The sequence below is a fragment of the Plasmodium vinckei genome (assembly GCF_900681995.1).
Source record: "Plasmodium vinckei vinckei genome assembly, chromosome: PVVCY_13".
NCBI lineage: Eukaryota > Apicomplexa > Aconoidasida > Haemosporida > Plasmodiidae > Plasmodium > Plasmodium vinckei.
The window spans coordinates 946,948-958,906 of record NC_051305.1 but is presented as its reverse complement, the minus strand read 5'-3'; the positions used below and the strand labels follow the sequence as shown (position 1 = coordinate 958,906).

The 11,959-nt window shown below is 22.1% G+C and overlaps 4 protein-coding genes across 4 annotated transcripts; 2 read left to right on the top strand and 2 right to left on the bottom strand.

The window, feature by feature from the left end:
- Nucleotides 1-858: 858 nt before the first annotated feature.
- Nucleotides 859-2,026, top strand: PVVCY_1302490 (bax inhibitor 1, putative; the record flags this gene model as incomplete). Its single annotated transcript, XM_008623924.1, has 4 exons — nt 859-1,304; nt 1,464-1,598; nt 1,730-1,793; nt 1,934-2,026. The coding sequence occupies 4 exons, from the start codon at nt 859-861 to the stop codon at nt 2,024-2,026; spliced, it is 738 nt and encodes a 245-aa protein (XP_008622146.1).
- Nucleotides 2,027-2,742: 716 nt separating this feature from the next.
- On the top strand, nt 2,743-4,111 carry PVVCY_1302480 (pyridoxal 5'-phosphate synthase, putative; the record flags this gene model as incomplete). Its single annotated transcript, XM_008623923.2, has 8 exons — nt 2,743-2,754; nt 2,846-3,118; nt 3,214-3,274; nt 3,381-3,469; nt 3,550-3,616; nt 3,703-3,820; nt 3,913-3,956; nt 4,086-4,111. The coding sequence occupies 8 exons, from the start codon at nt 2,743-2,745 to the stop codon at nt 4,109-4,111; spliced, it is 690 nt and encodes a 229-aa protein (XP_008622145.2).
- A 428-nt stretch (nt 4,112-4,539) lies between these two features.
- Nucleotides 4,540-6,990, bottom strand: PVVCY_1302470 (conserved Plasmodium protein, unknown function; the record flags this gene model as incomplete). Its single annotated transcript, XM_008623922.1, has 1 exon — nt 4,540-6,990. One exon carries the CDS (start codon nt 6,988-6,990, stop codon nt 4,540-4,542), a length of 2,451 nt encoding a protein of 816 aa, XP_008622144.1.
- A 1,673-nt stretch (nt 6,991-8,663) lies between these two features.
- PVVCY_1302460 (conserved Plasmodium protein, unknown function) lies at nt 8,664-11,480 on the bottom strand (the record flags this gene model as incomplete). Its single annotated transcript, XM_008623921.1, has 1 exon — nt 8,664-11,480. The coding sequence occupies one exon, from the start codon at nt 11,478-11,480 to the stop codon at nt 8,664-8,666; it is 2,817 nt and encodes a 938-aa protein (XP_008622143.1).
- Between the last annotated feature and the right edge of the window lie 479 nt (nt 11,481-11,959).

Genomic DNA, 11,959 nt, shown 5'->3' with positions numbered 1-11,959 from the left:
TAAGAAATAGGACCTGACATATATTAACAAGTCATATATATTATGTATATATATTTATTAAAAAATATATCCCAATAAATAATAAATACCTAAAAATGGACAAGACTATTTAAATCGAATGTGGAAATATCCATAGACAGATGAATAGATCATATATCTTTTCAATTTGCACATTATATAACATTAAAAAAATTCACAAAATTATATCCATTATTATGAGCATATTCAAACAATTATTATATCTTTTTCAATATATTCCCCAAGTGGTATTTTTTACTTGCTTATGGAAAAATATACTGAACTTAATATATGTGAAAAAATGTATATGCATAGTAAATGACAAAGATATGAAAATGTCAAATTTTATTTTTATAAAAAATGGAAATAAAACAAAGTTTATAAATCTCCTTATGTTTGTATATTTAAATACATTATTTATATTATGAATTGCCACATAAAAAATATAATTTTATTTTACTTATTTTTTCCTTGCGTGCACGTTTTTTTTTTCCACCAAAAAAAATAAATATATTTTGTTTACATATATTTTACTTTAAAAGTAATAATAAAATACAAAACAAGATTATCTTAAATAAAAAAAATTGAATCTTTATATTTCTTTAATTTTTACTTTATTTTTTTTAAACTGTAAATAGTATCAACGAGCATATTAAATATGCTTAATAATATATATAAATTAACAATTTAAAAATTCGTTTAATAAAATATAGCATTGAAAGTGTTTTTTTTTCGTTAAAAGCAATTATTACGTTAGCAAATAAAGAATTATATTTTTATTTGCATATTTTCCTATTTGTTTGTGAATTATTTTTTTTTAATTTTCAATAAGTTTTAAGAATGGATTTTTTAAAGCAAATAAGAAAACGCCAGAGGGAAATCAACTTATCAAATATTTTTAACTTTTCCCCACTAACAAATGATGAGAAAAATCACTTAATAAAAATATATGGCCTGTTGGCATTCGGGACTATGATAACAGCTTTGAGTTGTTATATTGATATTACAATTTTTAAAATTCCAAGATTTATAGCATCCATAGCTAGCTTATTTTGTTCATTTGCCTTAGCTTCATCATGCACTTATGCACGTTATAACGATACTCAAACATCATCAAAAACTAAATTAATATATTTTTTGGGTATATCAGCATCTATTGGAATTTTATTAAGTGATTATATTGCTTATATTAATCGTTTGAACCCATCAATTTTACCGTTGGCCTTTTTCGGAAGTTTATCCATATTCTCATGCTTTTCCCTGTCTGCAATATTTTCAAAAAACAGGTAAAAAACAGAAAGCCAAAACATATTTCATCCATCATTTATATTTACACTATTATTCATTTGCACTTTTTGATGGTTCACACATGTGATAAAATTTGAAACATGTCCAATATAATACTAAATAAAAATGGTAAATTATTTTATTTTTTTTTTTAACAGAATTTCTTTATTTATTGGAACTGTCTTATGCGCCATATGTTCCTATGTATCCCTAATTTCTTTTATGAACTTTTTTATAAGATCAAGATTTATCGATACAACTTTATTGTATCTTGGATTCTTTATGTATATGGGGTATAAATTATATATAATATTTTAAACCATCGCAAAGCAAGCACATATGTGAATATTATCTATGCACACACATATATATATGTGTTGATACAGTTGATGAAAATAAATATACCTTTCTTTTACCTTTTTAGATTTGTATTATTTGACACCCAACTTACTTTGTTTGATTTCCGTAGAGGAAACAAAGATTACATAGTAAGAATTAATTGGCAAAAAAGTTTAAATTTATCATTTTATATACACATATGAATCTATTAAAAGCATAGCATATATTATTATGTTGTTTTATGTCCTATACTTTATTCAATTTTTTCGTTGTTATTTTTTAATTTCAGATGCACGCCGTTTGTTTATATCTCGATTTAGTTGGACTGTTTACACATATATTGAGAATATTAGGAGATAAAGAAGAAAAGAAAAAAAAATAATTTATAAAAAGATATCCATGTAAATATTATATTTATATTCGTTTTATCAATCTAAAAAAATTACTTAAGTTTATTCCGTGATGGGACATAATATATATGCATGTATAAGCATATATGTATAATTCTACAAAAACATGTATCATTTTTTTTTTCGATGGAGAAAGAAATATTAAAGTGTTTTTTTCTTTATATTTAGCATTATATTTGTTTTATGTTTGGGAATTTATAAATATACATGTAAATATATAGGCTTATTTATCTTTTTTTTTTTGCGTTAAACCAACAATTTATATATATATTTATTTATTCACATTTAAATCAACATACGGAATATAAACTATTTTTCAAAGTTGTCATTTTGATAAAAAAAAAAAAAATAAATAAATAAAACAAACAAATAAAACAAACAAATTTTTGTTTTATAATTTTTCAAATGGGTATACAAAGTCATTCAAACTATAATATATAAAAAAGTATTATATCTTTATATAATTATTTTAACTTTTGAATAATACAGTAGAAATTATATTAGGCTTTGCTCATATATGGACTAAGTGCTAGCATATGCATATAAAAGGAATATTTGTTAATATAAATTTAGCAAAGTGAAAAAAATAATATATGTGTATGTATAAATTCGATTATGTTTCAAGTCCGCTATTATTAGGGATAAGATTTAAGAACTGCATAATATACATAACACTGCTACATGCACAATGAAAATAACAGTATGAATAAAAACGGGACAATTAAAAAAGATATACAAAAAATAAAACGTCTTTTTTGCATATTTTTTTCTCTCCTTTTTTATATGCATAGTATTTGTCTCAGGCATTAGCCAAAACCATAGATGATGAATTAATGAGTGATGCTGTTGGATACACAACTAGCCAATTGATGGAACTAGCTGGGCTTTCTATCTCACAAATAATTTTCAAAAATTATGATCTTGTAAATTTTAAAAAAGTTATAATTTGTTGTGGTCCTGGTAATAATGGAGGTGATGGATTAGTAGCAGCCCGCCATTTAAAAGAATTTGGATATGACGTCACCGTTGTTTACCTTAAGGAAAATAATAAAATTCTGTTCAAGGTTTTTAAAAAAATATAAATATATATGTATATCTATAAGTATTCATAATTAATACCCACTATTTTATGTTTATTTTTTTACATATTTTATTAAAGGGTTTGTTAAAATTACTTGAGCATTATGAAATTCCTGTTTTGAGATCAATAACACTGGATGGTAAAAATATATAGGGTGAAAACATTCCAAATATATGGGCATTATCAATCTTTTACTTTTGATTAGCATATTATAATTATTATATTTTTATTTTATTTACATATAGAAATGTGCAATTATGATTTAATTGTGGATGCAATATTTGGTTTTAGTTTTTCCGGAACGCCTCGTAGCCCTTTTGATGCCCTGATTAGTGTAAGCGATTTTTTTGTCTAAATATGCTTTACATTTGTTTACAGTTTTATATTTTTAAAATGCGAATTTTTTCACTATAGATGATTAACAATTCAAAAAAAGTAGTTGTATCAATCGATGTACCATCAGGCACAAACATAGACGAAGGTAATAAAAAAACAGACAAAAAATTATAATATATTATTAAGGGGGTATATATATGGACGTCAAATTTTATTATTTTGTATAAATAGGGGCAAAAGACGTTAAACTTTGTGTTGAGTCAGGAATGAACATATCATTAATGCTGCCTAAAGAGGGTCTAAGGAATTATACAAAAAAACATTTCTTGGGAGGACGATTTTTACCAACGTACGTGATTATTTTATTTTGAATTATATTTTTTTCATATATAACCACTCTATTTTCATTTTATCTTTTTTTTGTATATTTTTAATTTTCAGCTCTATAATAAAAAAGTATAATTTGGATGTACCTCATTTCGAAGGTAGTGTTTTTAAAATTTGTTAATATTTTACATTTTCGTGATTTTTCATAGTAAATAGAAAATTGTTTTTGCATTGTGTAAAATAAAACAACACACATGTGCATGTGCATTTAATTTTTTTCATTTTAGGGAACAATTCATACATTCAATTGTAGCAAAAATAGACTTTGTAAAAAATTTATGAGACTTTTTTAATTTTTTGCATAATATGCTAAAGTGCTTGAGTTTTATGTGTTATTAATTAATTTATGATGTTTTATTAAGATTTTATCTTATTTGATATTTTTAGAAACTTTAAGTAAAAAAAAAATGATGATCACATTTTACATATGATCTAAAATAAATAAAAAAAATAAAAAGTAATAAACTGTATTAAGATACAAAATCAAATTAAAAAATCGTAAAAATAATAAAATTAAAAAGGGCATAATAACAAGGATATGCTACGAATACATTGTTGATACATAAGAATAAATATCCATGAGCCAACATGAATATCTATACATATGGGTGTCCTAAATAAACAAGATAGGTGGTTATTATTTATAAAACTTGGCATTGATTATGATTAAGATAGTATAAATTATAACTTCATTTCATCTGCCATCAATTCAAATGCGTCAAGTTTGACATTCGGCTTTTCATTCGGTTTTTCAGGTTTCTTAGGAGAAATTGTAAATGTATTAAAAAAATGATTAATTTTATCATCATTTGTATTTATAGAATTATTTATAAAATCAGAATTATATTTTGTATTAAGTACATTTTTTTGATCACTATAAAAACTGTTAGTGTTGTTGTTTTTTTTAATATCCATATCGGGAAGATTATCATTTATATCTATTAAGCATGCATTATTAGAATTTTTTTCGTTTATATTATTTAAATTGTTTCGGTCATAAAATTGAGTATTTTCATTTTCTAATGTTTCGATATTTAGTTTATTTTTATCATCTATATTATTTCTTTCTTTTGAAAATTGTATTTTTTCCATATCTTCAAGGTATGTACTTTTTGAAGAATTAATACTGTCTTTATGATTTTTTGTATTATTAGTAGATCCTAAATTTAAAAAATCATCACCATCATTTAAATTTAATCTTTTATCTTGAGTTTTTACAATATTATTATTGTCAGTATTCTTTTGATTAGTTTCAGGGTTTAATAAAATTAAAGCATTAAGAAAAGCATTATCATTTGCTTTTCCATATGAATTTATCGAATTATTTCTTTCTCTACATTTTTCATTTGTCATATTAATAGTATTACCACTAACATTAGTAGCAGTATTATTATAAGAATTTAATGCACCTTTGACATTCAAACTATTAAACAATTCTGTGTTTTTTGATAATGAAATATTATCTATATTTCTTATGACAGTATCAAAAGATTCATCATTTTTTTTTGTATTATTATTAGAATTGTTTTCAAAATTTATAAGATCGATATCTATGTCTCGAAAATTTTTATTTGGATTAGGGTTTTTAAACATATTTGTAGGAGTATGGGTATTATTTGTAGGTGTAATATTAATAGGATCATTATCAAAATCTAATAAATTAGGTATTTCAGAATTTGATGCATTACCATTTTGATCGTTTCTTTGCACCGTTTTTAATGGCTCTTCATCCGGTTGCTTTTCTTTTAAACCCATCAATACAAATATTTCTATGGCAAGTTTTTTTAATTGTTTAATTTCTTTGCATTTATATAATTCTTCCATGGTTTGTCTTTTTAAATTATGTAATAGAATTTCGAAGGTTTCAATTAGTTGTTCATTGTTTTTTTTATTCTTTCTATGAATTAATAAGTGCTTAATAACATGTAATACTTTGATTTTATATTTCCAATTTGCTTCTTCATCCACAAAATTGGTTTTTAATTTAGATGTAAGGATACAAATAATTACTTTAGTATCTAATGTATCACATTTTTGAACAAATTCATTTACAATATTTTCACATGGGACTTTATTAATACCAGTAGTATTTAATACATCATCAATGATTTTATTTTCATATAATCCCGATTCTTGAGATTCTTGTGGGGTTTTCATTTTTTCCTTTCCCTTATTATTTTTATAATATTTAGTATTATTGTAATTATTAAAATTGTTATTATTAGATACCCATCCTGGATTTCTATTATCAACATATTTCACATTTCCCTTTTCAAAATTTTTATTAAAAGAATTTCCTCCTATTATATTTTGAAGATTTAAAGATCCATTTGAATAATTTTTTGAAATAGTTGTGCTAACTTTATTAATTTTATTCACAAAAGAGGATGGTATATATTTATTTGCTACTTCATTTAAATATTTCATAGCAATTTCACTTTTTGTTTTTTGTACAGGGTTTTGATTAAAATATGGATTACCAAAGCCAGGCATTTTATTCATATAATTGTTTGAGCTATTAAAAGAATTATTGCTTTGGTAGGTCATATTTTTTCCATTAACTTGTTGCTTCATATTTTGAAGGTCATAAAAATTATTATTATTATTTCCACTGATATTATTATTATACATATAGTTTGGATTATTTTCTTTTGGGTAATTACTTAAATCTTTTTGATATACACTATTACCAAACCCTTCTATTCTATTATTTTTGATTATATTATCTTGATTACTGTTTGGAATTGGTTTAACATTATTTTCTACTGTTTCATATGAATAAATAATTTTTATCAAATCAGTAGCTTCTTTACGAACTAGCATAGATGGTGTATCCCCTTTTAATTGATCATGAACAATATTACAATTTTGACATTCTTTTATAATATCTATTTTTTTTTTTAAAAAGTTTCGAAAATCAGATCTTTTTTTATCACATAAATGTTTTAAGATTTTTAAAGTTTTTAATTTAACATTTAAATCAGTTCTTTGTAATTTTTTTAATAAATATTCCCCAACCATATTTAAAGATTCTTTAGAACAAAATGCCATTTGAGATATCTCATTATACAGGTATCCAGGTGTTGGCTCATCATTTGATGAGGTGGCTTTATTTAATATTAACCTATTCATTTTATATATATTTTTTTATATATTTCTTTCCCTACTCCAATTTCAGTTTTTACCTTTGCTATATGTGTGCATACAAGGTCCTTGGAATTTTGTTGGTATGATGGAAAAACTGAATGTTGCTATAATTTATTTTTATTTTTTGAATTTTTACATTTTTATATCTTGTGTTTTTAGCGTACTTTTGAGGGTTTCATCACTAATGTACGCTCTTCCGGCTTTTTTATGATAACTACAAGTTTGTATATTAAAGTTAAAAGTATGGTTTCCCTCCTTTATTTTATGTTCTTCGTATTATATATATTTCTCTTATTATTTCACATTAAAAAAAAATTGTAGAAAATTATATACTATATAATTTTCCTTTTACAAATTGTTAAAATAAATTTTCAAAAAATGGATATTAAATTGTATTAAACTGCTTTATATTCACAAAGAGGGAAATATATATATTATACACGCATGTATATAATATACTTATTTATAAATCAATATACGAATTTTTATATGCTGTTTGAATGGTCAATTCAAATATAAATATGCTTTGCTTCAAGCATTACATAATATATCCATATATTTTGAATAAATTGGCATTTTTTGTTTCTTTTATAAAAAGTGGAAACAAAAGCACGCTTTAATTCATTGATATTTTGATCGTCATTTTATTATATATTTTGCAATTTTTTTTTTAATTTATTTTGCAGTATTATTATTGTAATCAAATATTTTATAAAATAATTTCAAGTGTGTTATTAAAAAAAATAGGCTTATCTCCTATATTAATTTATTGAGATTTTATTTTAAAAATAAAAAAAATATAATGATATAATAAAAATAAAACAATATAATAAATATATAGTTATAAATATTATAAGTATATAAACTTATCGTTAATAATTTGTTTCATTTAATTATAAAATATATATACAGAATGTTTTCATGCTAATTATGTATTAACACATATGATAATAATTTAGATCTTCATTATTATACATTTGTAGTATTTTTTTTCTTTTTTGTGTCTTAAATATTTTTAAATATTCAATGAACTAATAAATTTATTACATCATAATTATTGTTTTTCATTTTTTTTTATGGTTAGCTTTCTATTTTATTTATTCGTGTGATCATTTATTTTTTATTAGTAACCTATGAGAATTAAAGATTAAGCATATGCAAAAAGGGTAAATAAAATGAATAAATATTATTATTTTTCCAAACTAATTTTTTTATTAAAGTATTACCCAATTATAATATGCCAAATTCACACTAAATGGTAAATGCACATTTTTCTTATTTCCTTCATTGTATATTAAACTTGTTTGTACATATACGTGCATATAAGTAAAGATCAACAAAATGTTATACACATAGAATAAAAAATAAATACTTTTTTTCATTTTTATGGATTTATATAGTATGATATAATGGTAGACTAATTGTAGAGAATTCATTTTATTTTTTTTAATATTTACAAATTGCTTATTTAGTGAAAATGAAAAGTTGATTTGGTGGAAACAAACAAATCGTTAAGAAATTTTATTATGCATAATGAAATAAAAAAGTGAAAAAAAATAAAACAAATAAATACCATAAAAATGGCTATACACATGATACACACAATTATTATGTATTGGGTATATGCGCATATATGAGACTTCCAATGTAAAACATAATTACACAGTAACGTGTGTATATAAATAGTCCCTAATTTCTTCATACAATTTATTAAAGTTAGCTTTTTGATAAAATAAAATAAATAAATTAATTAAACATAGGTCATACTTATTTTCTATCATAGTTTTGATTAATGCAATTATGTCCTTTTGATTAATTTCATTATTTGTAGATAAATTATAAGTTCCGTCTTTGTAAATTAAATTAAAATTATGATTATAAATAGGTCTAAGTTGGTTGGTAATCTGCTCATAAATATTGTTACTTAATGGTGAACTATTGTTTTGCAAATATATATTAATAATAGATTTTAATAAATCTTCGTCTATCTCTTTATTTAATTTAATATAAATCGCAATATTACTAACAACGTTATAATATGCATTTTGATTATCTGAATATATATTTAAAAATTTTAAAATAAATAATTTTTGGAAAAGTATTTGTGCTATTCTATTTGCAACGCTAGAAGTATTAGCATCAAATTGATTGTAATAATTATTGATAACTAAAAATAAGTATAAAATATTGTATATCAATACAGTATTATTTATGTAGAATAATAAATTCTTTAAACAATTAAACGTATTTATAATCATATTTTTATATGAGCAATGAAAAAGAAATTGTTCTAAGTTTACAACATTTTTCATATTGATAGTTAGCAAATTTTGACTAACATAGTCATATATATCTGGTTTAGTTTTGTATAATAACATAAAAAATTCTTCTGAGTTTTTTTCAAAATCGCATTTATCCAATATGCTATTCATTTTATTATAAAAATTATGATGATCAACATAATTTTTATTGTTTATAAAATTTCGAAGACACGATAATAGTATTACAATTTTATCCGCCCCTATTTTATAACTATTTGATAATTCATTTTGTTCTGTAATTTTTTTGACAAAATAATCTACATATAGCAATGTGTATATATTATTTGTATAAGTACTAATTGATTCTGTATAAAACAATAATAAATTTATATTATTTGTGCTTGTTTCTAAATTATTTATAAAATAAGTTAACATGTGTTTATAATTTGGAGTCTTTCCTATCGCTAAAAGAAGTATTGACAAATATTTTTTTATATCAATATTTTTCATATTAATGAAATAGTTATTCTTTTTTAAAAAATGTACGTAGTTTAATTCATTGAATCCCATTTTAAGGGAATCTGAATTGCTTGTCTTAATGTCTAGATTAGCATCCCCTTTATCACATTCTTTAGAAGATACCAATACATCAAAATTATGATTTCCATTGAAATATAAGGAATCTTTTTCAGGCATTTGTTTTTTATTATTAAAACCAAATTTTGAACAATAATAATCATAATATAGAATGGGAATATGATTAAATATTTTTATGCAGTTGGCAATGTTTTTACATTTTATAGTGTCATATTCATTTACATATTGAGAAATACATTTTAATCTTTCATCAATTAGACATAAAATAATAAATTTAGTGTTTTCATTTTGTTCACATTGATGAATTGAATCATAATTAATGCCATTTTCTACCGAGTCAATATTGTCGATCATTTTCAATAGTAAAAATAAATGATGTGTATTGGCATGTCTAAGTATGGTAAAATTTGTTTTGATAAATTTGTAAAAATCAGAAAAAATATTTGTATTGTATATATTTTTAATTTTTTTATTTGTCTTATTTGTTATAGTATCTTTTTTTGCTATTCCAGATATGTAGTAGAAACATTGGATAATCATATGGAGTTTATTTATATTTTGAATATTTACTTTTTCATTTTTTAAATTGCTAAGATTTAACGACTTTAATATTTCAAAAAATGTGGTAGCACAATGATTGAGAAATTCGTTATTGTATACATTATATGTAGTAAATAAAAAATATATTTTTGTGATTTGATCTAAATTTAAATCATTTTTTCGTTTATAAAATAAATAGGTGCTGTATTTCATTAAATTTTTAGCTAAAGCATTTATTTGAATATTATTTTTGTTAGCTAAATTTTGTTTTTCAAAATTTGTTAATATAATTTTTTTTAAAAGCTCCTTTTTTGTATCTAACCCTGATATATTTCTTACTAATTCATTGCTTTCATAAATACAACGAGACATTATATCATAATGTAATAATCCATCATTGTAATTAAAATAATCGTCTTTTGAATTCCCTTTATCACTTTGATAGTATACATAAAATAAATGTATTAATAGTAATTCATTAGTTTTAAAATTATAAATATTATTTATAACATGCTCACTTATTTGTCTTAAATATTCCACATTTACATTGTTAAACAAAAAACTATATAATACTAATAAAATATGATCTGCAGTAAAAGTATTTAAATTGTTCATAATAAATATATACACCTTTTTTGTATTATTTATACACATTTTTTTTTTGTTATTATTTTGGCTAGTAATAACCTTATAATTAAAATTATGTTCATTTATTTCGTTTTGTGTATTTTCTAAATTAATAAGACTATTATTGCTTTTGTAATTATATAGCATTGTCTCTTTCTTATCAATATTTTTTTTTATAATATCTACATCTTTATAAAGATAACACATTCCTGCATCAATATTGGACATGACGGTGTTCTCATTATGTTCATTACCACTAGCATATTCACCATCATTATCGCTACTTTTTTTTTTCAAATTTTTTACTAATCTAATCATATAATTATTATATTTTAATTTGTTACATAAATCATCATTTGTAGTAAAAAGGAATGAACGAAATCGATGAAATATTTTCTCTTCTTTAAAAAAAAAATATATATGCTTTGATCTGGTGCCCCAATACCGCATAATTTGAATAGATATCTAGTTTGTAAGAAAGAAGAAGCATATATTTGTCTCACTTATAAAGCAGCATTTATACACCACATTTATTCTATTTTAAAGAATAGCAAAGAATATATATATATATGACATTTGTCCAAAATGGTAAACCTTATCTTTCTCTCTTTCCCCCTTTATTTATACATACTGCTTAAAATTATTATGGTACATTTTTTTGATGAGGAAATTTAATATATTTATATGATATATAGACTGTTACATACTGATATAAATATGTAGTATATGATTTATATATTTGATTATATGACGAAATTGTTATATTATCACAAGGAGATACTCGCTAAAATAATTAAATTTTTAAAAAAGTAAAGGCGAAAAATGTATAGCTAGCCATAATAAAAGAGTTATAATATAGCCAAAATTATTACTACTTCACGGAGTAATAAATTAAAAAAATATAGCAATAATTTATGTTAAAATTTTAG